The sequence below is a fragment of the Eschrichtius robustus genome, chromosome 19, assembly GCF_028021215.1.
Source record: "Eschrichtius robustus isolate mEscRob2 chromosome 19, mEscRob2.pri, whole genome shotgun sequence".
Taxonomy (NCBI): Eukaryota; Metazoa; Chordata; class Mammalia; order Artiodactyla; family Eschrichtiidae; genus Eschrichtius; species Eschrichtius robustus.
This window is the reverse complement of record NC_090842.1, coordinates 70201892-70227771: the sequence shown is the minus strand read 5'-3', so window position 1 is coordinate 70227771 and position 25880 is coordinate 70201892. Positions and strand designations below refer to the sequence as shown.

At 56.5% G+C, this 25880-nt stretch overlaps 2 protein-coding genes across 7 annotated transcripts; both read left to right on the top strand.

The window, feature by feature from the left end:
• Positions 1-4258: 4258 nt before the first annotated feature.
• ZBTB45 (zinc finger and BTB domain containing 45) lies at positions 4259-9094 on the top strand. 6 transcript variants are annotated; one of them, XM_068527274.1, is made up of 3 exons: positions 4259-4303; positions 6418-7702; positions 8326-9094. In XM_068527274.1, exons 2-3 carry the CDS (start codon positions 6418-6420, stop codon positions 8580-8582), a joined length of 1542 nt encoding a protein of 513 aa, XP_068383375.1. In that variant the 5' UTR covers positions 4259-4303; the 3' UTR covers positions 8583-9094. The 6 variants fall into 6 exon arrangements, with proteins under 6 accessions (XP_068383375.1, XP_068383371.1, XP_068383376.1 ...); XM_068527270.1 differs by having other exon boundaries at positions 4275-4354; XM_068527275.1 differs by lacking the exon at positions 4259-4303 and adding an exon at positions 4424-4455.
• Positions 9095-10522: 1428 nt separating this feature from the next.
• SLC27A5 (solute carrier family 27 member 5) lies at positions 10523-17751 on the top strand. Its single transcript, XM_068527261.1, has 10 exons — positions 10523-11210; positions 11606-11815; positions 12211-12369; positions 14256-14380; positions 15288-15482; positions 15566-15656; positions 16675-16873; positions 17075-17172; positions 17323-17453; positions 17537-17751. The coding sequence occupies exons 1-10, from the start codon at positions 10523-10525 to the stop codon at positions 17711-17713; spliced, it is 2073 nt and encodes a 690-aa protein (XP_068383362.1). The 3' UTR covers positions 17714-17751.
• The last annotated feature ends 8129 nt before the right edge of the window (positions 17752-25880 follow it).

The window sequence follows — 25880 nt, the reverse complement described above, 5'->3', positions numbered from 1 at the left end:
AGAGCAGGCCTGGGAGGTTTCTGCATTAGTCACCCACCTCGGCAGGCAAGTGCTTTTCAGACCTGAAGCCAAGGGCACAGCTCCTGAATGGAAAACAAGGAACAATCCAACCAGACGAAATTCACAACATCTGGGTGGCTGGCACACCAGCCTGAGGCAAAGTGATGGAGACCTCATGTTGTGCGGTTTCATTGCTATGAAATGTCCAGCACAGGCAAATCTATAGAGACGTTAGATTTGCAGCTGCCTGAGACAGGGTGGGAACAGAGACTCGCAGTAGATGGGCAGAGGATCTCATTGGGAATGACAGAAATGTTCTAAAACAGGAGGATGCTAAGTGTTACAGAAAATGGTAGATTTACTAAAAATGATTGGATCATATGTGCACTTGAGATGGGAGAATTCTATCAGAGAGTTTGGTGTTCAGAAGTAGGAAAGGCGGACTTCCCTGGTGGCACAGTGGTGAAGAATCCGCCTGCCAATGCAGGGGACACGGGTTTGAGCCCTGCTCCGGGAAGATCCCACATGCCACAGAGCAACTAAGCCCATGCGCCACAACTACTGAGCCTGCGAGCCACAGCTACTGAGCCCGTGTGCCACAACTACTGAAGCCTGCGCGCCTAGAGCCTGTGCTCCTCAACAAAGAGAAGCCACCGCAATGAGAAGCCCGCAGACTGCAACGAAGAGCAGCCCTTGCTCGCGGCAACTAGAGAAAAGCCTGCGCACAGCAACGAAGACCCAACACAGCCAAAAATAAGTAAATTTTTTAAAAAAAGGAGGTTAAGAAAAAAAAAAAAAAGTAGGAAAGGCTGTACTGGGCCCCTGTGCCAGGGTGCCAGGAACTCCCAGCCCCAGGGCACCGAGGAGCAATGATGGATGGGAGGGGACGGGATTAGAACATTGATTAAAACAAACATTTTAATCTGGCCTCAGGGGATGCATTAAACCGGGATGGAACAAGAGGCCATAAGGACAGAATTGCCTAGGTGTGACACCTCCAGGGGTTTTCCCCTTCATCTACAAGCTTTACTAAAAAAAAAAAAAAAAAAAAAAGTTTTTAGTTGAAAAAAATATTTTTAGTGTACTAGAAACAGGAGAAATAAAAAGGACCAAACAAGAATATTTGCTAATTTGAGAATGTGAGTGCTCCGGTGTGTACTCTACTGTTTTCTGTTTCTTGGGGGTTTTTTTTTGTTTGAATTTCTGAATTTTATTTTATTTATTTTTTATACAGCAGGTTCTTATTAGTCATCTATTTTATACATATTAGTGTATATATGTCAATCCCAATCTCCCAATTCATCCCTCCCTGCGCCCCCCCATCACTTTCCCCCCTTGGTGTCCATACATTTGTTCTCTACATCTGTGTCTCTATTTCTGCCCTGCAAACCGGTTCATCTGTACCAGTTTTCTAGGTTCCACATATTTGGGATTTTTAACTTTTGAAAATTAATCCAAGGGCCCGGTACGTGACCCAGGTGCAGGGACCCTGGAGAAGCGACATTGGTAGTTGTGCAGTTAAGATAGTTATTTCAGTTTAGGTCTCCTCCTCCCCACATGGTTTCCTCAGGCCACAGGTCTAGTAGGAGGTTCGTTATCTTTTAAATATAAAAGCAAATTAAAGTTGCAATTATTCCTCCCCCCCACCTCTACCCCCTCAATGACAGTCCTTGATGTCTATCTGGATGTTTCTTTTCTTCTAAGTCTGAAGGCACTTTGCCTGGTCCCACCCATTGTTCCTACTGCCTCCACCAGGGCCTGGGTCCGGGCTCCCCTCCAGCCCCCTCCCCAGCCTGCAGCCTCCAGGGCCTTTCTGGTGTATTCGGGATCCTGCCACTGCCCCTCCCCCACCCCAAAGGGCTCTCCATTTCCTCTCAGCACCTTCTGGAGGGCTAAACCCTCCACTGCTGGTACCTGCCTTGCCAGGGACCTCCCTCGGTCTCCACCCTGTTTCCTGGGGACGTTCTTGGTGTCTAACCCTGGGCTGGCCGAGGGAAGCTCCTGGCAGACTGAGTCTTGGGCCCTGCATCCCACACCTGGCACAGCCCAGACCCACTAGGATAGGGCTGGGCTCAGAGGCCTGAACACTGGGCTTCGCCCGTGGACAGTGGCTGCCACGGCAGGAGGTTGGAGAGAGGCTGGGAACCCTGGTTGAGCTGGGAGGAGGGGCTGAGCCTTCTGACTGCTGACGTAAACTGTAGGGGCTTCCCTGGCGGTCCCGTGGTGAGGATTCCATGTCTCATTTGGAGAGGGGGGCACGTGTTTGATCCCAGGTCGGGGAACTGGGATCCCACAAGCCGTGCGGTGCGGCCAAAAAATAATAAATAAATAAAACGAAAACTCTGTGTGTGTGTGTGTGTGTTGGGTGGCTGGGGGTGGGGGCCTGCCTCCGCGCTCAGGAGGCCCAGTCACGTGGGAGCTCAATTTCTTCTGCTCCTTTCATGTGTCTGTGATTGCCGTGAGCTCTCGGCTTCTTCCCTTCACTGTGGCATTCTCATCCCCACCGCCTCCAAGACTCTCAGACCTGGTCGGGAGTTTGCCATGTTGGCAGGCCACATGGGCCCACCCCTGGCATCTTAACCCTGCGTCCTCAGCCACACTATTTATTCTTCGAGATGCCCCCACAATCACCGGACAAGGTCTTTGGAGAGAAAAGCAAAGAAGACATTTTCTGAAGGCTTGTATCGCTGGAGGCCACAGCTCCCATCTCCTCTGCAGCCTGAGAGGGGTCGGGGCTTGGGTGTCTCCTCTTGTCTCTCACACTCCTTCAGGGCCAGGTCCTCCATCGCACCCTCATCTGCTGAGAACGTTTCTGAAGCCACCCGTGTCCTCTCCTTCCTACCCTGACTCTGCCCCCGCTTGGCCTTCCCTGCTGAGGTCTGAGCAGCCACTGCTGCCTTCTGGACCTCTTATGTGTGCTGCCCCACTAGGTCCACTGTCCTCCTGTTTGGGTCGTAGTGGCAATAGCTGTCTGTCAAGGTGAAGGACACAGATGAACCCCTAGCCTCACAGGTCGAGGTGGGCACAGCAAGGGGCCTGTGAAGCCAGAGATGAATGAACAGTGATGGGAACTGGGTAGAGGAGGTTGGATGGAAGAAGACCCAGTGAGCTGGGGAGGCCGTCGTGAAGGACTTAGATTCTGAACAAGGACAATGAGGCCACGGGACTGGGATTTTAATGAGGTTCCTCGGGGCATGGGCCATGGAATGCTCCCCACCTGGCACATCCCCTCCCTTCCCTGCCTGGAACACGTCTGCAACACGTCTAGAACACGTCTACAACACGACCGCTCGCTCAGCAGCTGCCTGAGGCAGGAGGCCGGCATGCTGACCTTGTCCTCATACTGGCAGCAGAGAAGTCAGCCCCTCCACTTTGGACTCCACAGCTGCTGCACAAGGCATGGGGTCCACTGAGGTCTAGGCACCGCTCCCCCCCGACTCCCCGCCTTCCTTCAGCCCCCATGAGTAGGGCACAAGGCCCAGCCAGCCCACCACTGCAGCCTCACCATCTAGTGGGCCTGGTTCATGGATGTCCTGGACAGCCAGCCCCACCTCAAGGCCCTTGCGGATCAAGGCTGTTCCTCTGCCCAGACAGCTCTTCCCACAGATTCTGCCCCCTAAAGTGTCTTCTGGTCTTTGGAGTCTGGCTGTTCACCACCCTCCGGGCAGACGTAGGACCCAGCTCACACACATACACACACCCCACTCGCCTTCTTAGCTTCGGCCCAGAGTGTGGCACGCAGAGGGCACTAAGTGAACATTACTCGCCCTGGGGCAGGTGGGCCTGGTGTAGGGGCATCGAGTCTGGCTGCCTCCATCTTCTACCTGGGACCCAGGCTCAGGGCCGGCCCGGGTTGGCGTCCGCTCCCATATCCCACTTGCAGCCCCCAGGCCCCACTCGGGCTGGAGTCCGACACCAGGGGCGAGCCCTACTGCTGCTTCCATCCATATGGGTGGAAGGCTGGGGTGCAGTGGGGTTTAAACCTGCCGGGACCCGCCAGGGTCTTCGGAGCCGACCGCCCTCCCACCCTCTTTCCCTCTCACCTTCTTCCGCCCCGCAGCACAGGCGAGTGGGCGCGGCCCACAGATTGACAGCACAGGATCCGCCCCCGCCCCGTCTCTAGGGCGACACTGCCTGGTGGTCCCAGCCCCTGCGACTTTGGCCGGAAGTGCGACCTTGCAGCGGCGACTAGTCTCCATGGAGACACCGGAAACTTGCTCTGACCTAGTGGTTCGCCGCGCCGCTGCAGCGGCGGACTTTGGTTCCGCCGGCGTTGGGGCCCGGAAGTGCGGCCTTGAAAGTGGTGAGCTGGAGGCGGCCACCGCCCGGCCTGGTGCCTGAGGAGGAGCCGGAGGTGGGGTCAGGCGGGCATCCCCCTGCCGCAGGGCCGGCGGGGAGGCCGGGGCGTGCCAGGGGAGGGGCGCCCGCGCTAGGCTTGGAGCGCGCGCCGCAGACGTGAGGGGGCGCTGCAGGACGGGGGCACTTCGCGGGCAAGAGCGCGGAGGCGGGAAACCTAGTCGGCCGGGGCTGGGGCGGGCGCAGCCGGAGCAGATCAGAGGAGGGGGTGCTGGACTCAGGGTGAGGCGCGGGCAATGGCGCAGAGGACGGGAGAGGGTGCTCGGAGCAAAGTGCATGGCGTGGGCAAAGGCGTGGTGGCGAGGACGCCTGGGTGCAGCGTCTCAAGGTGGGCCTTTTTTCCGAGGCGCCCAGAGGCTCTGCCGCACCTGCACTATAGTTGGAGCCTGCTGGGGAGCACGGCGGGGGTGGATCGGAAGAGGAAGGGTTCAGTCCCTACGGATTGAGGCGCAGGTTTCTGCCCCCGTTGCCCGGGCACGGATTTGAAGTCCTTTAGGTGCTGGGTGAAAAAAGACGGTGAAGGGTGCTTGTGGCAGAGGTAACGGTACGTGCGGGGTTGGCCTGTTTAAGGAATTGCCTGGCGAGCTCTGAGCTAAGGAGGGTCCCGATCTGTTAGGTCTGAACAGGCTCCCTCTGGCTGTCGCGTCGGGAATAGACCGGGAGGTGGGGGGACGCGAGGAGGTTACTGGGGCAGTGGAGGTGTGCAAAGTGGTCTGAGGGGTCAGATATGGATCATGAATGGCCCCAGCAAAGGAAAGGCTGTTTGGGCGTAAGGCGCCCGAGGGGGTGAGTCTGAGACCGAAGTAGACCTCGAGGGGTTAAGAGAGGCCTCACCTGAGCCAGGCTGGTGCAGAGTGGGTGGGTCTCAGGGTGTGTCCTGTGTCCCGACTGATGCTTCTCCCCTAGACTGGAGGTGTGTGTGGCCTGGGTGCGGGGTGAGCCAGGTATCTAAGATAGAGGGGAAACTGAGGCCAAGCCAGCACGATGCCTGTTTGATGGTGAAGTAGCTGAGCTTCTCAGATGCCCATTGTTCCCTGGGGGGTGGTACCCCTTTCCCTTTCCAGTGCCAGAGGGTGGGCAGTGCTGGGATTTCGAGGCCACAGTTTACCAGGAAGGGTCCATATTGCTCAGCCTTGCTGATCTTGAGGCCTGTGCTGCTCCACCTGCACCCAGCCAATCACACACCCCTGCAGAGTCCACAAGCCCCCTCTCTACGCCTCACCCACACCCTGCGCCCCACAGGCCCAATCAAGATTCCAGGAAGCATCAGGCTGCAGGAGGCATCTCCCGCTAGCTGTGCTGGAGCGGGCCAGAGACCATGTATTTTCCTCCCGCAGGGCACCTGCTAGGCTAAGGCCCAACCTAGTCTCAACTCTGTGTGACTATGCACACCCCGAATCGCTTAGCCCCAGAGGCAATTCATGCCAGCTACACCCCTGCGAAGACTTCCATATACACTAGTTAATGTAGCCAGGTTCTGAGGCAGCGGACCTCGGTCTGCACAGGGCCTTGGATGTTCCAAGGTTGGGGGCTGTATCAAGGGGAGATCAAAAAGAAGCCACTCGTGGTGGGAGTCGCAGCCAGCAGGGTGGGGAGTGGGTGAGACACGGAAGCCTGTTCTAGATAGGGGTCCCCGCCCTCTTCTCCACAGGGTGTCCTGTCAGAGGAGGATACGGGGAAGGATGGATACCAGAGTTCCGGGCAGGGTGGGTGGGGCAAAATAGGGGAAGCGAGCCCTGGAGCTCCCCACGCTGGCAGTGAGCAAGACCGGAGGGCAGCAAACGTTTGGTATCCCCAGCCCTCTCACAGCGGTGTGCTGCGGGCTGCAGAGGCAGAGCGGGCTGCAGAAGCCCTGGGGTGGGGGCAGGGAGTCCTGCTGTGTTGCATGTGTTGGGAAGCAGGACTTCGAGGGGCCGGGGGCGTTGGAGAAGGTTGGGGTTCCTGAAGCCTGGGGGTGTGGTTCACCCTTGGGCCCTGTCCTGCTGAAGGGATGGGAACGCTGGGGCAGAGGGGGGGTCCCTGGCTGACTTCCTCTTGCCCACACCCGCTTGTCCGGTGCAGATGGCGGCGGCGGAGGCAGTGCACCACATTCACCTGCAGAACTTCTCCCGATCCCTGCTTGAGACGCTCAACGGGCAGCGGCTGGGTGGGCACTTCTGTGACGTGACTGTGCGCATCCGCGAGGCTTCACTGCGTGCACACCGCTGCGTGTTGGCCGCCGGCTCGCCCTTCTTCCAGGACAAACTGCTGCTCGGCCACTCTGAGATCCGCGTGCCGCCTGTGGTGCCCGCGCAGACGGTGCGCCAGCTCGTCGAGTTCCTCTACAGCGGCTCGCTCGTGGTGGCGCAGGGTGAAGCGCTGCAGGTGCTCACGGCCGCGTCGGTGCTGCGCATCCAGACGGTCATAGACGAATGCACGCAAATCATAGCCCGCGCCCGCGCCCCTGCCCCGGGCACCCCCGCGCCCGCGCCCCTGCCCACGCCCGTGCCCCCGCCGCTCGCGCCCGCGCAGCTGCGCCACCGCCTGCGCCACTTGCTGGCCGCGCGCCCCCCGGGCCACCCCGGTGCCGCGCACACACGCAAGCAGCGTCAGCCCGCGCGCCTGCAGCTGCCCGCGCCCCCCGCGCCTGCCAAGGCGGAGGGATCGGACGCCGACCCTGCCCTGACCGCTGCCCCAGACGACGGCGGGGACGACGACGACGACGAGACCGATGAGGAGACCGACGGCGAGGATGGCGAAGGCGGCGGCCCGGGTGAGGGCCAGGCGCCCCCTTCTTTCCCCGACTGCGCCGCCGGCTTCCTACCCGCGGCCGCGGACGGCGCGCGCGAGGAGCCGCCTGCGCCCGCCGGTCTCTCCGATTACGGCGGCGCCGGGAGGGACTTCCTCCGGGGGACTTCGGCTGCCGAGGACGTGTTCCCCGACAGCTACGTCTCCGCTTGGCAAGACGGAGATCAAACCGCCCCTGAAGGCTGTCCCGCCGAGACCCCTGCCCCGCCCGACTGTGTCCTATCCGGACCCCGCCCACCTGGCGTGAAGACCCCCGGGCCGCCCGTCGCGCTTTTCCCCTTTCATCTGGGCGCTCCCGGGCCGCCAGCGCAGCCCCCTCCCGCGCCCTCGGGGCCGGCCCCTGCGCCCCCACCCGCCTTCTACCCAGCGCTCCAGCCGGACGCAGCTCCCAGCGCGCCTCTAGGGGAGGCCCCGGCCCCACCGGCCGCTCCCAGCGCAACCCCCTCGACCACCCCTGCGCGCGCCCCGGGTGCCGAGCCGCCCGCCTATGAGTGCAGTCACTGCCACAAGACGTTCAGCTCCCGGAAGAACTACACCAAGCACATGTTCATCCACTCGGGTGAGCCGGGCTGGGTCTCTGAGCCCCTTGATCATCGGAGATAGGCTTTTTGTTAATACTTGATGACCCTAGGGGTCAGACCCAGCCTGTCTCCCCCTCTCTGATTCAGGGGGAGGGGGACAGCCTACTCTGTCACCCCGGGGACATGATAGCAACCAGCAGGGAGGGGGCAGGTATGCCGGGGTCTTTCCCAGTGTCAGGGTGCTGGGCCTTGCTAGACTGTCCCCAGAATGGTGGCCAGCGACCAGACGGTCCAGAACGCTCTATGAGCGTGGCAGGGATGGGGGAGGGGTAGCCCGGCCCTGTGCCAGGCACGGTGCGGTTTGGGGGCGGGAAGGTCCCTGGAGGTGGGGGTAGACCTGAGTGGTCAGCCTCGGTGGGCAACGATGTCCCAGACCTGCGGGGTTCCCCGCTGGGAGGCTACCTGTTGGAGTTGTGGGTCACAGACAGGCAGTGGCATCCCGGTATGACCCTAAGGGTCGGGGAGAGGGGCGTCGCTGCCGGGCGGGGGCATTCCGGGTGGATGGCTGGTCCGGTTGGGGAGGGGAGTCCCTGCCCGGCAAAGGCGCCCCGGGGCCCCTTCCCAGCCGACCTGAGTTTGCTGCCCACCCTGTCGCCCGCAGGGGAGAAGCCGCACCAGTGCGCCGTGTGCTGGCGGTCCTTCTCGCTGCGCGACTACCTGCTCAAGCACATGGTCACGCACACGGGCGTGCGCGCCTTCCAGTGCGCCGTCTGCGCCAAGCGCTTCACGCAGAAGAGCTCGCTCAACGTGCACATGCGCACGCACCGGCCGGAGCGCGCGCCGTGCCCCGCCTGCGGCAAGGTCTTCTCGCACCGCGCGCTGCTGGAGCGCCACCTGGCCGCGCACCCTGCGCCCTGACCCGGGCCTGGGGCCTGGCCACGCCCACCGGCGGATCGTTCGAGCCCCACCGCTGTCACGCCTAACGCGGCCACTTGACCACGTTCCCGCCACCAGCCCACGCTTTCTCCTGAGAGCAGGCCCTCCTCCTGCTTCCACCCTTCTCTCCAGCCCAGCCCGCCTTATTCTTCTCCTCCTACGTACTCGGCCCTCCGGGTGGGGGCTGGCTGGGGATGGTCAGGGACCCGACCACCTCTTGAGAACTGGATCGTCTCCAACCTGAACTAGGGCTCAGCCATGGTGCGGGGCCCAGGATTCATGGCTCCGACTCTGGTTCACGCCCCTCCCCTCCCGTGAGTGGGGTGGGGTCTGCTCCCCTGCCCCTGTGTCAGGCCGGGAAATGTCCCCGCCTCCCCGACCCGAGCTAATCCTCCCTCATCTGGCGCCTGGGGCGTCTCCGGTGGGCCCATCATGGACTGAGGCCTGGTCTTGGGACCCCTGCTCTGTAATAAAGGACTGTGGGCCGTGGGGCCGAAACCCGGAAGCGTGAGCTCCCGGACCCGTGTGTTCCTCTTCCTCACAGACCGTCTGTGGGTGTCGGGCCTCAGTGCCCCCGTCCCTGGGCAGCATGCCTGCTGCTCCCTGGGCTCCTTTGGGCTGCGAGCGGATGATCTGCTTAGCCATCTCGTGTCTCTGTTCTCTGGGTGGGAGTGGGGTGCACGTATGACTGGCGCTTGACTCTCCCAGAGCCCTCGGTCCTGTGGGGAGGGGTCCAGGCGGGTCTCGGAGAGGGAGGCCACGTGTGGGAAGTTCGCAGCCACAATCCCAGCTGCTGCCACCCAAGATACAGATTTCGAGGCCCCTCCCCCCAGATCTTCCAGACAGACTCTCTAGCCTTCAGACTTCTCCTCCCCTGTCCTGATGGGCATGATGGTTGAGCACCTCACTTTTGGGGGGTCCAGGGGGTCTTTGGGGCCAGGCTGCCACTAGGGGGTCCAAGCCCCAGGATAGCTGTCCTGGCCGGCAAGGTCGGAAGTGCCAGGCAGGGCTGGGATGGGGGAAGGGCAGAAAGCGGCAGCCGGGACCCTTGGGCTGCTCATTGGGCTGCGGAAGATGGCCAGCCAGTGTCAGTTCGAGGCTACTCTTCGCGTGCCCCCATCACACTGTCGGCACGTGGCCTGGGCACCCCAGTCCAAAGTATCTGGAGCCGGTGAGGGCGGTGTGGCCTGTAGGGCGCTCCAGTAGCCCGGCTTGCGGTGATCCTAGGCCAATGGCAACGTTTCTCTGCGCTACCCCCTGTGACTGCCTCCCAGAGGACGGGGGCTAAGGCTTTCCTGGTCCAACCGTGCATAGACTGCCAGACCCACATTCCAGGCAGAGTTCAGCCTCCTGAACCCTGAGCATGGTCCCCATTGATGCCAAGGGTAAGGCAGAGAGTCAGAGTGGACCACATGGGTTGGGGATCAGAGCTGGGTTTGAATTCGGGCACTGCAGGTGTTCAAGGGCTTACTGAGCACCTGCTGTGTACCTGGCAGGAGGCTGGGGGCTCATCCCGGCCAGGCCCCATCTCCCGGAGGATTCAGATTAAGTAGGTGCCACAGGAGAACTTCCTGGTGAGGTTTGCAGATGGGAAGGCAGTGCTTACAACCAGAGCTGCCCTGCTATCCTGCTGAATTTGCATTTGGCATGGCTGGAAGTTCAGTTTCCTGAGAGAGGGATTTCTACCTATTTCCCAAGTGCCTGGGGCGCAGCGTGGGGGACAGAGGCAGAGGGGCTGGAACCACGCGGAAGACCAGGCAGAGTGAAACAGTTGGGGTTAAGAAGGGCTGGAGGCAGAGTCCTGGAGCCACCACCATGGTCAACAGCCTCTGGGTCACCGCCAGGGGGCGGGGCTGACGGGTCATCAGCCCGGGCAAGAGGTGGGCATTCCTGGACATTTCCCTGAGGCAGGAGCAGGTACGATGGGCATCTGGGGACGACTGGCCTTCTTGCTGTTGCTGCTGTTGCTGCTGCGAGGCCTGGGGCAGTCCGCATGGCCTGCAGCAGTGGCCCTGGCCCTGCGCTGGCTCCTGGGAGACTCCGCCTGCTGTGTGCTGCTGGGCCTGGCTGTGCTGGCGTGGCCCTGGCTCGGCCCCTGGATGCCCCACTGGCTGAGTCTGGCAGCTGCGGCCCTCACGCTGGCTCTGCTGCCCACGCAGCCGCCCCCAGGGCTGCGCTGGCTGCCTGCAGACCTGGCTTACGTCTTCAAGATTCTCCGCCTGGGCCTGAACATCTGGGCGCGCTTGAGCCGCCAGCCACCTGACACCTTCGTAGATTCCTTCGAGCGGCGGGTGCGAGCGCAGCCAGGGCGCGCGATCTTGGTGTGGACGGGGCCGGGGAGCCGGTCGGTCACCTTCGGGGAGCTGGACGCCAGGGCCTGCCGGGCGGCGTGGGTCATGAAGGCCGAACTGGGCGGCGCCACGGGGCCCCGCGCTCAGGAGCCCACCGCCCTCCTCGTGCTGCCCTCGCAGACCATTCCTGCCCTGGGTCTGTGGCTCGGGCTGGCCAAGCTGGGCTGTCCGGTGGCCTGGATTAATCCGCACGGCCGGGGGGCGCCCCTGGTGCACTCGGTGCTGACCTCTGGGGCTCGGGTGCTGGTGGTGGACCCAGGTGAGGATCTCAGAGACCAGCGGAGGTCGGATGCGGTGGGGACAGGGGCAGGAGACAGACGTGGAGGATTGCAGTTCAGAGGGTCCTGGTGGGGGCTGGGCAAGAGCTCCGTGCCCCTCACCCACCCCCAGGCAATTAGGGCCAAAACTTAGTTGCTGGAAAGTAATTCAGAGGGCACCAGAGTTCTGCTTTGTGTTTTCTTCAACATGGCTATTTCAACTTTTTTTGCCCCCAAATACTAATTACGGGGTTCTTTACAGATAAGGCAGGTGCTTTTCTCTGCTGGCTGCTTCCTCGATGGCTGGCAGTGGGCTCCTCTCCCACATCTCGGGTCCCTCCCCCCCCACCTCAAAGGTGGGCCTCCTCTAAATTCCTCCTCTGACGCATTCCCACAGACCTCCGGGAGAACCTGGAGGAGGTCCTTCCCAAGCTGCAGGCAGAGAACATCCGCTGCTTCTACCTCAGCCGCTCCTCCCCCACGCCGGGGGTGAGGGCTCTGGGGGCTGCCCTGGATGCTGCACCCTCAGACCCCGTGCCCGCTGACCTTCGAGCTGAGATCAAGCTGAGAAGCCCAGCCCTGTTCATCTACACCTCGGGGACCACCGGTGAGGGCGCCCAGCAGCCTAGCCCAACCTCTGAACCCTTCCGCTGACGTGACTCCAAGCCTGACCTGTGCCTCAAACTTGACCTGAAACCCACCCTGCCCTTTGATTTTGACACCTGGCCGAACTCTGACCCCCAGTGTTATCTGAATGGTCAGCGCCAGAATCCTGCCTCTGCCCAGTAAACAGCCGCTGAAACCCTGAACTTTGGAGTTCAGCCTCTAAACTCGTCCAACTTGTCCTCCCCAAGCCCACCCACAGGTCCCACGCTTGACCACTTTTCGGGAGCCTCAAACCCCTGACCGCGCAGACCTGGCCCTGGAGACCCACTCCTGCGTGCAGGTGCCTCGAGTGCTGTCCGTGCACAACCCCACTCTTCCCGTTCCTTCATCCCCCAGGGCTCCCGAAGCCAGCCATCCTCACGTATGAGCGGGTGCTGCAGATAAGCGGGATGCTGACCCTGTGTGGGGTCACAGCGGATGATGTGGTCTACACGGTCTTGCCTCTGTACCACACGATGGGGCTGGTCCTTGGGGTCCTTAGCTGCCTGGAGCTTGGTAAGCCCTTCTCTGAGGACCACCCCCCAATCCACAGGACTGCCAGACTGGATGTCAAGGCCCCAGAGGTTACCCAGCACCCCAGGTTCTTACCTTCGACAAGGGACAGCGAGCCCCAGGGCTACCTGGACAGAGGGTTGGACACCCAGACCGTCCTTAATGGCTGTGCTGTGGTCAGGAGGTGAAAAGAGCTGATATGAGTGTTGGTCACTCATATCTGTCATCGTCGCAGGCGGAGCCAGTGAGGGAACACTCACCAAGCACTCCATCAGCCTGTCTCCCCAGACACCTGACCATGAATTCAGTCAACAGACTGCGCTGGTCTGTTTTGTTGTTGTTGTTGTTGTTTGTTTGTTTGTTTTTCTTCCCTGAAATTTTAACATGGAAAATTTTGAAATATAAAAATTTCTAAAATTCTCTACATGCATCCTCAAGTACTCACCACCCAGCTTCAGCCACCATCAGCATGCTGCTCTTCTGTGTTTCATTTATCGCCTCCCCCTTACTCCCACTTGTCTTTTTACTCATATTTTATTTAAAAAATTTAAAATCATGGACAGTTTCAAACATACACTAAAGCAGAGCAGATAGTTTGATGACGCTTCCCATATTCTCACCCAGCCTCAACAATTGTTAACATGTTGCCAATTTTATTTCGTATGTACTCCCTTCCTGCTTTCTGGATTATTTTGGAGCAAATCCCAGACGCTATCTTTTTGTTGGTGAATATTGCAGTATGTATCTCTAACAGGTAAGGCCTTAAAAAACTGTAACGAGAGTGATCATCACACCTGAAAAAATTAACAGTAACTCTTTGATATTATCTGATGTGCACTTCATGTTAAAAATTTCCCCAATTGTCTTACTGTCTTTTTGCAGTTAAACTCTTCTCATTGTACTTGCTTGCTTGGTCTCTGCTCCTCTCCCTCCCACACTTCCTGGTAGACTAGATGTTCCCTCTAGAGATGTTTTCAGATTCAGTTCAATTATTCTTGTCAAGAACCTTGGTGGGGTGCAAAGTGCCTGCTAATTTGTCACATTGGAGGCTGCTCAAAACTGGGATCCTACCTTAGGCTGAGAAGAATTGGGAAGCTTTCACTGGAAAAATCCTTATCAACCTCCGCCCTGGTTTTAGCAGCTCTTGAAGACCTTTCCCGAATCCAGGCATTTCACTAGGGGTTGCTAACAAAGCTATCTCTTTCAAGGACCCAGCATCCATTTTCACAGAGAGGGCATTATATTTCACCTCCGTCAAGATACAGCCTCGAAGAAGACACATACTTGCTACCTCACCAAGCACACGAGCCATCGTCCCTTTGGGTGCAGGGATGGTACTTAGCTTTCAGGGTTTTGTTGAGGGTTAGGGTTGAGGTAAGGAGAGTGCCATCCACAGAGCCAGCTGCAGAGGAGGGGATCAGAAAGGGAGGGAGCACTTTCCTGGAGTGGATGTAGTGGCCCCTAAGATGTATTAACCCATGTGTCCATCCTTCAGAACATCCATATATCCATCCACCAACCCGCCCATCCATCACCCATCCATCCTTCCACCCACCTTTCCATCCACCTACCCATTCATCCATCTATCCATTTGCCGAGCTAGACATTCCTAAGACATTTATCACAATCAAGAGTGATTCCTACTCACAGCCCTTATTCAGCAGTGCTCACTTTGTACCAGGCACCGAGCTTTCCACACATTCTGGAGACGGGATTCAAACTCAGGCTCGGCTGTGCTCTTCTCATGGGAATAGTTTTGGCTGGGCCAGCAACACAGAGGTGAGCCTGATGTCATCTTGGGTTTCAGGGGCCACAGCCAGGTGATCAAAGCAGCTTCTCACAGTGGCTTGGAAGGATGACCTGAAACCCTTTCCTCTCCTCCCTCCAAGGAGTGACCTGTGTCCTGGCCCCCAAGTTCTCTGCCTCCTGCTTCTGGGACGACTGTCGGCAGCATGGTGTGACTGTGATCCAGTATGTGGGCGAGGTCCTGCGGTACCTGTGCAACACTCCCCAGGTGAGGTGCTAAGATTAGGGCTCCAAGGTGGACACCCCAGGAGTCATCCCAGGTAAAGATCTCAGGTAGATTCAGTCCAGGGCTCAAGCAAGGTTGCTCAGGTATCAATAAAACACCCCAGACAAGAGGCACGGACAGAGTCCCACACAAGGTTTCCAGTCATGGTTGCTTTGATGATCAGCTGTGCTATCTTGGGCAGGTGACTTCACGTCTCTCAGCCTCAGTGTCCTCTTTTGGAAATCAGGAATAATACCTCAAGGGAGTATTGTGAGAATTAAACACGTAAAGTGCCTAGAACAGGGTGTGGCTCAGGATAAACTCACTAGATGTGAGCTGGCCTCATGCTATGTATCAATGATGTATGGACCCTGGGTAACTGTCTCTAAGCAAGGTCCCCAGGTATCCTTCCAAATATAGTCTCTAGGTAACCCCTCAGGGAAAGGCTCCTGGTAACTACCCCCAAGTAAGGCTCCCAGATAACTCCCCAAGATGAAGCTTCAAGTCACTCCCCAGGTTACCTTCAGGTAAAGGCCCCCAAGTAACCCCTCCTGGTAAGGCCTCCAGTTAACCACCCCCCCCAGGTAAAAGCTTGAGGTAACTACCCCTATATAAGACCCCAGATGTTTCCCCTAGGTAAGACCCCAGATGAGGCCTCCAGTCACCCCTAGATATCGCTCCAGGTAAGGTTCCCAGGTAACCTCTGCAGGTAACCCCTGCAAGTAACTCTCCAGGTACAGACTACAGGTAACTGCTCAAGTAAGAACTCAGGTAGATCACCAAGGTAAAGGCCGCCCATCACCTCCCAGGTAGCTCCTCAGGTCAGGACCCAAGATAGCCCTCCCGGGTAAGGGTTCCTGGGCACACCCAAGGGCACCTCCTCCTCACCCTTCTTGGGATGTCCCTGCAGCGGCCAGAGGACCGAACACATAAAGTCCGCCTGGCGATTGGCAGTGGACTCCGGGCAGAAGTGTGGGAGACCTTCCAGCAGCGCTTTGGCCCCATTCGGATCTGGGAAGTCTACGGCTCCACGGAAGGCAACGGTGGCTTTGTCAACTATCCAGGGCGCTGTGGGGCCCAGGGCAAGATAAGCTGCTTCCTTCGAGTGAGTGTGTTGGGGGTGACAGTGGCCCTGATTGAGGCTGAGCCCACAGGACCTCTGCTGACACCTCCCCACCCTCCACTCAGATGCTGTCCCCCTTCGAGCTTGTACAGTACAGCATGGAGACAGAGGAGCCTGTGAGGGACAGCTGGGGCCTCTGCATCCCTGCGAGGCCAGGTATGGGGGCTGGAGAACCTTCCCAGGGTGTGGGAAGGGTGGAGACCCTCAGTCTCCTCCGTGGCTGGAACAAGCCACCCAAAGCCTTGAGGCTGAGGTCCAGTGGTGGTGTCTGCAGTCCTCACCTGACCCTGAGCCCCAGGCCTGTCTGACGGCGGTCCGGGGCGCTCTCCCTCGCAGCTTGTCAGCTCTGCCCAGCTCTGCCTCAACCTCTCGTCCATTTGACTTGTTCTCTTGAGCTTTCTGCGGAAGTCACATCCTCCCAGGCATCTATCTCTTGTCCTGAACCTTCTCCTAGGGTCTTCTCTCCGGGGGCGTTGCAAGGTCCTGGCGGAATCGCTCTCTTCCCACCACCATTTGCCTCTCTCCCTCGTCCATCCTTGTTAGCCTTTCCCTATTTCTTTTCTTTCTTTCTTTCTTTTTTTTAACACTTAGATAACATTTACTATGTGGCAGGTATTGTGCTATACATACAATTATTTAATATCTACCCCCAGCATATTGTGTGGCCCACGGCCAGAGGTCAGTTTGTTGAGCGAATGAACCCAGCCCTATGTGCACGACTACAAAGTTGCTGACTACCCCCTGGAACAGCCCATTACACTGATAGCTAACTGGTGATTGCAAGGATCTTCTTTATATTGACCCCAGCTGCCTCCCTGCAATTTCCACCCGCTGATTCTATTTCTGCCCCTGTGGGGCCACACAGTAGGAGCCTTAATTGTCCTTCCACAAGCTCGACTTCGCAGCAGCTGAAGACTCATCCATCCCCCTAGCGTCTCCCTTCCCGACCCTCCCTGCAGAGACTCCTCCGGGTTCCTTTCCGCGGCGGTGGTCCCCTATTTCTAATGGACTCCCTGATGCCACCTTCTCTCTCCTTCTGCCTCTCATTTTCTGTCTCTGGATCTGTTTCTGGGTCTCTCTCTGTCTCTTCTCTGGCAGAGTCCCGGCCGCGGCCTGGTGGGCCCCTGATGTTCTCGTCCACGGCTAATGCCCGACTCCCACTCCTACCCCCCAGGGGAGGCAGGGCTCCTGCTGACCCAGGTGCTGCGTCACCAACCTTTCCTGGGCTACCGTGGGCCCCGGGAGCACACAGAAAGGAAGTTGGTGAAGAACGTGCGGCGCCCGAACGACCTTTACTACAACACCGGGGACGTGCTGGCCCTGGACGACGAAGGCTTCCTCTACTTCCGCGACCGCCTCGGGGACACCTTCCGGTCCCGCGGGGTTTCTCAGGGCGGGGCTTCTGGATTCTGGAGGGGGCGGGGCTTGTGGAAGGAGGCGGGGCCTCTCCTTTCCAGGGGCGGGACTTCTGAATTCCGGAGGGGATGGGGCCTAGTCGCCGGGAGGCGGGGCTTGGTCAGGGGCGGGGCCTCCTCTCCTGGGCCCTGGTCCCAGCACCCCCTCCAACCCCGCAGGTGGAAGGGTGAGAACGTGTCCACGCGGGAGGTGGAGGGCGTGCTGTCACTCGTGGACTTCCTGCAGGAGGTGAACGTCTACGGTGTGCCTGTGCCAGGTGCGGGGGGTTCACCTCATTCTAACCCGCCAACTGCTTTGTGGGTGGTGCCGGAGCCTTGTTACAGGCGGGGGGCTGCTGGGACCCAGGGGAGAGAGCCAGCCGCGGGCACTGTGAGGCGGGTCCGCTGAGAATGCATGTGCTCCACAGGATGTGAGGGCAAGGTGGGCATGGCTGCCGTGCAGCTGGCCCCCGGCCAGGCCTTTGACGGGCAGAGGCTGTACCAGCACGTGCGCACTTGGCTCCCCGCCTACGCTGCCCCCCATTTCATCCGTGTTCAGGTGAGCTCGCCGTGGCTGGAGTAGGTGGGTGGGAGGTCTCGGCGGGACAGTCACAGTCGGGGTTACAGTCTCTGCCCTTGCAGGATGCCTTGGAGATCACAAGCACGTTCAAACTGGTGAAGTCCCGGTTGGTGCGCGAGGGCTTCAACGTGGGCATTGTTGCTGACCCCCTGTACCTGCTGGACAACCGGGCCCGAGCCTTCCGGCCCCTGACGTCAGACATATACCGGGCAGTATGTGAGGGAGCCTGGAGACTCTAACCCTCGGGTCAGCCCACAGGACATCCGAAGGCACTAGGCCCAACGCTGATCACCACCCCCTCTTGTATTGTCACCCACACCCCAGACCTGCACGGGGTCGCCAGGAACCCCAGCCTGGCCTTATCCCCAGCTGCACAGTGTGGGATGACCCTGGCCCCGCAGCAGAGCGAGAATAAACTTGGATGTGTACACAGATGTCTGTGTGGATGGGGAAACAAGCAAGGAGTGCAGGGGCCGGTGCCCTCACCTACTTCAGGGTCCCCCCCTTCTTGAGGAGTGGCCTTGTCTGGGCAAGGCCAGGGGTGTGGGAGGAGCCCGCAGCCCCACAGCCACCCCAGCTGGAGAGACAACTCTATCTGTGGGTCATTTGTGGCCTCTGATGCAGCTGGGGCTGGGCTAGGCCAGTGGATGTGGACGTGGTCTGGAGGATGCGGGGAGAAGTGCCATGATGGGCAGGCTGACACAGGCCAGAGGGCGTTGGGCTGAGGCAGGAAGGGTGTGACTGGGGGAAGAGTGTGTCTGGCAGACTGCATGTGCAAAGGCCCTGCGGCAAGTCCCTCTGGGGAGAGCAGAGGCAGAGGCTTCTGGGGAACAGAGTACACAGTGTCTTAGGGGCCACTGTGGGAGCAGTAGGCAGGGGGATGTTAGCAGGAGCAGCTGTTGCTGGGTGACGTCCCCGAGGCAGTATCATGGCCCCACGGCTCCCTGGGCATCTTAAGGTGGGTTTGCTATGAGAATCTTCTCATCGGTGGCGGTGGCCGGGCGCTGTGTGCAGCCTGAGCACAGCAGACCAGGCACTGCGGGCCATCCCTGGGGTTATCTTCCGGGATGTGGCTGTTCCTGTTGTCATTGACTGTTTCTCTGCCCTTGGGGCCAAGGGAGCCCCGTCTGTCCCCCACAGAACCACAGCCCCTTCTTGGCACTGGTGCACACAGCTGGACTCAATCTGGGCCCACTGTGGTCCAGCCCACCTCCCTGCACACACTAGGTCGTCAGGTTTGTTCACACGCCCGTTCCCTCCATGAGAGACCCTGGCTAGGAAGGGAGCTGGGGCTGTGTGAACATAGCAGCAGAGGCCCAGGCTGGCCACCCCTGCTTTGGCCCAGGCCTACTTCCTCCTGGAGCACACTGTAGGTCCAGTATCGTTTGACAGCTGGCACATAGCAGCAGAGACTGGGCTGGTCCACCTTGAGGCCCAGTGTCCTGCCTTTAAGGCCCTGGTACCCTCCGGGACCAGAAACCAGCCTGGAAGAGAGCTTGGAGTGTATGGATGAAGCAGTAGAGGCTGCCACTGGCCACCCCACTGCGACCAAGTGCTCCTGCCATGACTTGTGACTGTCCCTTAAGACCTGCTGGGCACTGCTCTACAGGTTCTCCAGGTTTCCCTGGAGAAGGAAAAGCTGCCCATCGCCTGTGCCAGCATGAGCCGATACGTCCACTTCTCTTGCATGTACCATGCTGCGAGTGGGGTGAAGCTGTGGCCATCCCCCCCGATGAGGAACACTGCATTCCTGCACCCAGGTCAAGGGGCCCTGACTGGTGAGGCCGTGTCACTGCATTTCCTCCTGACAGAAGAGGCTAGCATCTGGGATGTGGGCCAAAGAGACCCACCCAGTCAACAGAAGGACATGTGCTGGGATGCCTGGAGAGTGGCGCGGGGGGACGTGTGCTGGATGCGAACCTGGGTCTGTGGATCCCGGAGGTTTCAGTGTGGATTGAGAGCTGGCCGCTTACAGGCTGGATGGCCTGGGCCTAGAACCCCTTACCTCCCGAGCACTGTCTTCCTTCATTGTAAAATGGGACTGGTGATCGTGTCCACCTCAACAGATGTTTGTGGGGATTAAACAAGATAGAAGTGCAGGGAGAGTTCCCCGCAAGGGCTACCTGTAGTCCCTGGCATTGGCATCCTGGCTCGGCTCTCACTGCGGGCCTGTTTCTTCATCAGCAGTGTCACTGGCGGGGATCATTGTCAGCAACAACAGGATTAAACTGTACCTAAGAACCCTCAAGATTGCCCTTGTAGCTGGGCCAATGCGGGTACGTCTCAGTCAACAGTCTGTGTCACCCTCATCCCATCTCACAGGGTGGTTGTAGCGTTATTCCCACTTTACCGTCAAGGAAGCCCCGGCTGAGGGGGTGCTTCAGCCGTGAGTTATTTAGCCAGCACCGTCAGGGCAGGCGTCAAGTCCCTCCGTCATCGCATGGATGTTATAAAAAGATCTCACTATGGATCTGAAGGCTTACAGGTTCACCAGCACTTTAAACAAATTCCTGCCCCTGCAAGCCCCAGCCAGCTTCGGACATTCACAGTTTTTGCTATTACCTTTGCAAGGATTAAAACATAATTGTTCTGGCTTCCCTGGTGGTGCAGTGGTTAAGAATCTGCCTGCCAATGCAGGGGACACGGGTTCGAGTCCTGGTCCAGGAAGATCCCACATGCCCCAGAGCAACTAAGCCCATGCGCCACAACTACCGAGCCTGAGCTCTAGAGCCCGCAAACCACAACTACTGAAGCCCGCGAGCCACAGCTACTGAAGCCCGTGTGCCTAGAGCCCGTGCTCTGCAACAAGAGAAGCCACCGCAGTGAGAAGCCCACGCACCACAACGAAGAGTAGCCCCCGCTCACCGCAACTAGAGAAAGCCCGCATCCAGCAACCAAGACCCAACGCAGCTAAAAATTAAAAAAAATGTGGCTGGTGTCCCCAGCTTTCTCTCCCAAAGGCTGCTTCATGTTAATGCCAGCAAGGAGGTTTGCGTTTGTTGTTGTTTTCTGCTGCCTTGTCAGGTAGAGTCACAGCTTGTAGCCACTTTAAATCCCGTGTCTTCAAGTGACAGGGACATTGGCTGTTCCTCCTTGTGACTTCTCCATTTGTGTGTTTCGCTGACTTTCCTTTGGATGTTTGCCTTGTTCTTAACAATTTAAAGGAGCTCTTTGTCTTTTCAGGATATTAGCCTTTTATCTGTACTGGGTGGCACAGATATGGTGCAGACTCTTTTAATCTTGTTTCTGTAACTCTTTGCTGTACAGAAATTAGACTTTCATGTAGTCACATAAGATTAAGCCAGTTCCATAAAATAACTGGATAGATTTCTGTATCCCTGGGCTTCTGTTGTAGAAAATCCATTTCTAATGGATTTTTAAATGTGTTGCCATGGGGTTGCTCATAATATACATAAATTTATATTTCCTTATATCTCTGATACAAGTCTATTTGGTGGGTACATTTTACTCTTTTTTCATGACTAGACTTACGTACTTTAGTGCCCTCTCTCATTTCTTTGCTCAGGTTCAGTGGTGTAATCTATTTTATTTATTGTTCTGTGCAGAGAGCTCTATTTTGGATTTATTTGCTCTACTCTTCTGGATTGGTCTTTTAAGTTTGTGTACTGTCCCTGCCTGTGTAAACTTCTGGGGTGACGAGCGGGCACGGCCGGGAGAGCCAGCACAAGAGGTCCTCTCAGCTGGGCCAGGCTGTCCTCGCTTCAGCCCTGAAAACAAGATCCCTGTAAGCCTACCCTGTGAGCAGAGTCTGTGAGCCACATCTCGCTGCACTCTGCCGTTGTTTTGTGACTTCAGGCCTTTACCCCAAACCATGTCTCCCTCACGCTGACTTGGGCCTGAGGGCCCTAATATACATTTTGCAACAGAAGAAAAGCAAGTTCTAGCCCCCCCGAAAGACTCTTTCCCTTTTGGATGCCAGCAAATATATCACACAGCAAGACACAGTCTGATTTGGGAGTCACTTCTTGGCCTGGCAAATTCAGTGGACAAGAGTCAATTTACTATGAAACAGTGATTGCTTCTCTGATCCAGAGGTCTTTTCAGGAGAATTGTCAATAGTTTGCTTTTTTGGTGTTATTTCTAAATGTGTTTGATTACGATTAAAAAGGTAGATCCTATAACACCTCTTTATCACACTTCACAGCCTTTAGTGTGGTTATAAAAAAAGACAATAACAAGTGTTGGGGAAGGGGTGGAGAAACTGGAACCCTTGTACACTGCTAGTGAGAATGCAGAACGGTGCAGCTGCTTTAGAAAAGTCATCTCAAGGTTAAATGTAGAGTTAACTGTACGATCAGTAATTCCAGTTCTAACATAATTTTTTTTTTCCTATAAATTTATTTATTTATTTATTTTTGGCTGCGTTGGGTCTTCGTTGCTGCGCGGGCTTTCTTTATTTGCGGCGAGCGGGGGCTACTCTTTGTTGCGGTGCGCGGGCTTCTCACGGCGGTGGGGTCTCTCATTGAGGAGCACGGGCTCTAGGCGCACGGGCTTCAGTAGCTGCGGCACGCGGGCTCAGTAGTTGTGGCTCACGGGCTCTAGAGCGCAGGCTCAGTACTTGTGGCGCACGGGCTTAGTTGCTCTGTGGTATGTGGGATATTCCCAGACCAGGGCTTGAACCTGTGTCCCCTGCGTTGGCAGACAGATTCTTAACCACTGCACCACCAGGAAAGTCCCCTAACATAATCTTATACCCAAGACAGATAAAAACATATGTCCACACAAACCCTTGCACATTCATAGCAGCATTATTCACAGTACCAAAACGTGCAAACAACCCAAACTGTCCAAACAACTTAGGAATGGATAAACACAATGTGCTACATGCATACAATGGAATATTATTCGGCAGCAAAAAAAGAAGCCCTGATAGATCCGCAGAGACAGAAAGGAGATTGGTGATCGCCAGGGGCCGGGGAGGAGGAGTTAGGGATGACTGCTAACAGGTGTGTGTTTTTTGGATAATGTGAGAAAATGTTTAAATGTGTGATGATGGAGGCACAGCTCTGTGAATAGACCAAAAACCACTGAATTGTATACCTTCAAGGGGTGAATTGCATGGTATGTGAATATCTCCGTAAAGCTGTGAAAAATCGCTACACTGAAATGTAACATTTTATGATGTTTGCATTCATTTTTATTTTGTAGAATATGAAGCTATTACCTGTCTTGATGGTGAGTCTGTGGCATCCCTTCAAAGCCCTGCTCTCCTCGCCCTGCTTCAGCCTTGCTCAGCAGCTTTGGAGTGTGGTGCCCCACCCAACTCTGGAGCGTCTTCAACTAGTACCATGGCCCCAACAGCGGGCAGCGGGCACCCGGGGCCCACTGTATTTTTTTAAATTTTTTTCTTTTTAAAAAATTTTTTTGAATTTTATTTTATTTTTTAGACAGCAGGTTCTTATTAGTTATCTATTTTATACATATTAGTGTATACATGTCAATCCCAATCTCCCAGTTCATGCCACCACCACCACCCCCGCCACTTTCCCCCCTTGGTGTCCATGCTTCTTTTTTCTACATCTGTGTCTCTATTTCTGCCCTGCAAACCGGTTCATCTGTACCATTTTTCTAGGTTCCACATATATGCGTTAATATATGATATTTGTTTTTCTCTTTCTGACTTACTTCACTCTGTATGACAGTCTCTAGATCCATCCACGTCTCTGCAAATGACCCAGTTTCGTTCCTTTTCATGGCTGAGTAATATTCCATTGTATATATGTACCACAACTTCTTTATCCATTCGTCTGTTGATGGGCACTTAGGTTGCTTCCATGACCTGGCTATTGTAAATAGTGCTGCAGTGAACATTGGGGTGCATGTGTCTTTTTGAATTATGGTTTTCTCTGGGTATATGCCCAGTAGTGGGATTGCTGGCTCATATGGTAATTCTATTTTTAGTTTTTTAAGGAACCTCCATACTGTTCTCTATAGTGGCTGTATCAATTTACATTCCCACCGACAGTGCAAGAGGGTTCCCTTTTCTCCACACCCTCTCCAGCATTTGTTGTTTGTAGATTTTCTGATGATGCCCATTCTAACTGGTGTGAGGTGATACCTCATTGTAGCTTTGATTTGCATTTCTCTAATAATTAGTGATATTGAGCAGCTTTTCATGTGCTTCTTGGCCATCTGTATGTCTTCCTTGGAGAAATGTCTATTTAAGTCTTCTGCCCATTTTTTTGATTAGGTTGTTTGTTTTTTTAATATTGAGCTTCATGAGCTGTTTATATATGTTGGAGATTAATCCTTTGTCCGTGGATTCATTTGCAAATATTTTCTCCCATTCTGAGGGTTGTCTTTTTGTCTTGTGTGTAGTTTCCTTTGCTGTGCAAAAGCTTTTAAGTTTCATTAGGTCCCATCTGTTTATTTTTGTTTTTATTTCCATTACTCTAGGAGGTGGATCAAAAAAGATCTTGCTGTGATTTATGTCAAAGAGTGTTCTTCCTATGTTTTCCTCTATGAGTTTTATAATGTCCGGTCTTACATTTAGGTCTCTAATCCATTTTGAGTTTATTTTTGTGTATGGTGTTAGGGAGTGTTCTAACTTCATTCTTTTACATGTAGCTGTCCAGTTTTCCCAGAACCACTTACTGAAGAGGCTGTCTGTTCTCCACTGTATATCCTTGCCTCCTTTGTCACAGATTATTGACCATAAGTGCGTGGGGGACCACTGTTGTAATCATCTTCTGTTCAACCAGCCCTAGGGCTATGGGGAGTGGCTGAACGCACAACACGCGTAGATGAGCTCACAGCCTGCGGAGGAGAGGACCTCGCACCACACAGGGTCACGTGCTCTTGGGTGGCCCCTGGCCCCTGCTGCAGGATGTGACTGGCTTTCTGGAATAATTCTGCAGGCTTGGCAGGATCAGCCATTTGATGAGGAGGGCTGTGTGACTTGGAGCTCTTACTGCGGGAGTAGCGGAGGGAGGGAGGGGGACTTGCTACCTGCCCTTGGAGTTCTCCTGGTTTCAGGTGTTAGGGAGGCACCTAGAATCGGGCTTTGCTTTTCGCCTTTCCCTACATTCACAGATGCTTCCACAGTCAGACGGACCCACGTCAGATTCTGGCTCTGCCAATCACTGGGTCACCTCAAGTAGGCTGACCTCAGGAGCAGCGGCCGAGGAAGGAGAAGAGGCTTGAGGGAGACCCAGGTGAGGAGGAGAGGCTCTTGGGGTGGTCGTGAGGATCAGAGGAGACTGGGGGTGGGGGGCGAGCAGCTGGAATTGGGAAGGAAGACACCTCCTGCAGCCTCAGTCCAGAGGCAGCCCAGGGGATGGCAGGGGTGAGGAGGTGCCACGGGAGGGGTGGCCTGGCCCGGTTTCTAACGTGAAGAGGTAGATTCTGGAACCCGCCCTGCAGGTTGACCATGCTGCTCAGCTGGCTGGGGCAAGCCGTCTAAGAAAAGCGATGGAAGGGACTTCCCTGGTGGCACAGTGGTTAAGACTCTGTGCTCCCAATGCAGGGGGCCCGGGTTCGATCCCTGGTCAGAGAACTAGATCCCACATGCATGCTGCAACTAAGAGTTCGCATGCCGCAACTAAGGAGCCCACCTGACGCAACTAAGACCTGGGGCAACCAAATAAATAAATAAATGGGAAAAAAAAAAAGACCCGGCACAGCCAAATAAAGAAATATTTAACAACAACAACAACAAAGAAAAGCGACGGAAGATGAGGACAGTGATGGATCTGACTACGTGAAAATTCAAAAGTCAAAATCTGACTACGTGAAAATTCAAAAGTCAGATGCATGAAGACGTGACCAACGGTGTGGTCACCGGGAGAGGAGACCCACGTGAGCGGCTGTGGGGAGGAGGGTGCAGCCTGCCTGGCATCCATGGAGACACAGTGCTCTTGGGTTCTGCCTGCAGGATGGAGAAGATGGTAGAGAACGGGAGTCCAGGGCATTCTAGCTGCCAGGGAGCCCTTCTGGAGGGAAGGCAGACAGGCGGGCCCCACGTTTCCAGAAGACACTGACATATCCATGAGAATTTAAAACTCCCATGGTCCAGGGCTTCCCTGGTGGCGCAGTGGTTGAGAATCCGCCTGCCAATGCAGGGGACACGGGTTCGATCCCTGGTCCGGGAAGATCCCACATGCCGCGGAGCAACTAAGCCCGTGCACCACAACTACTGAGCCCGCGTGCCGCAACTACTGAAGCCCATGCGCCTAGAGCCCGTGCTCCGCAACGAGAGAAGCCACTGCAATGAGAAGCCCGCGCACTGCAACGAAGAGTAGCCCCCGCTCACCGCAACTAGAGAAAGCCCGCGCGCAGCAACGAAGACCCAACGCAGCCAAAAATAAATAAATAAATAAATAAAACCAAAAAAACCCTCCCATGGCCCATCAGCTGACCCTGAGGTGGGGAGATGGTTCTGGATGA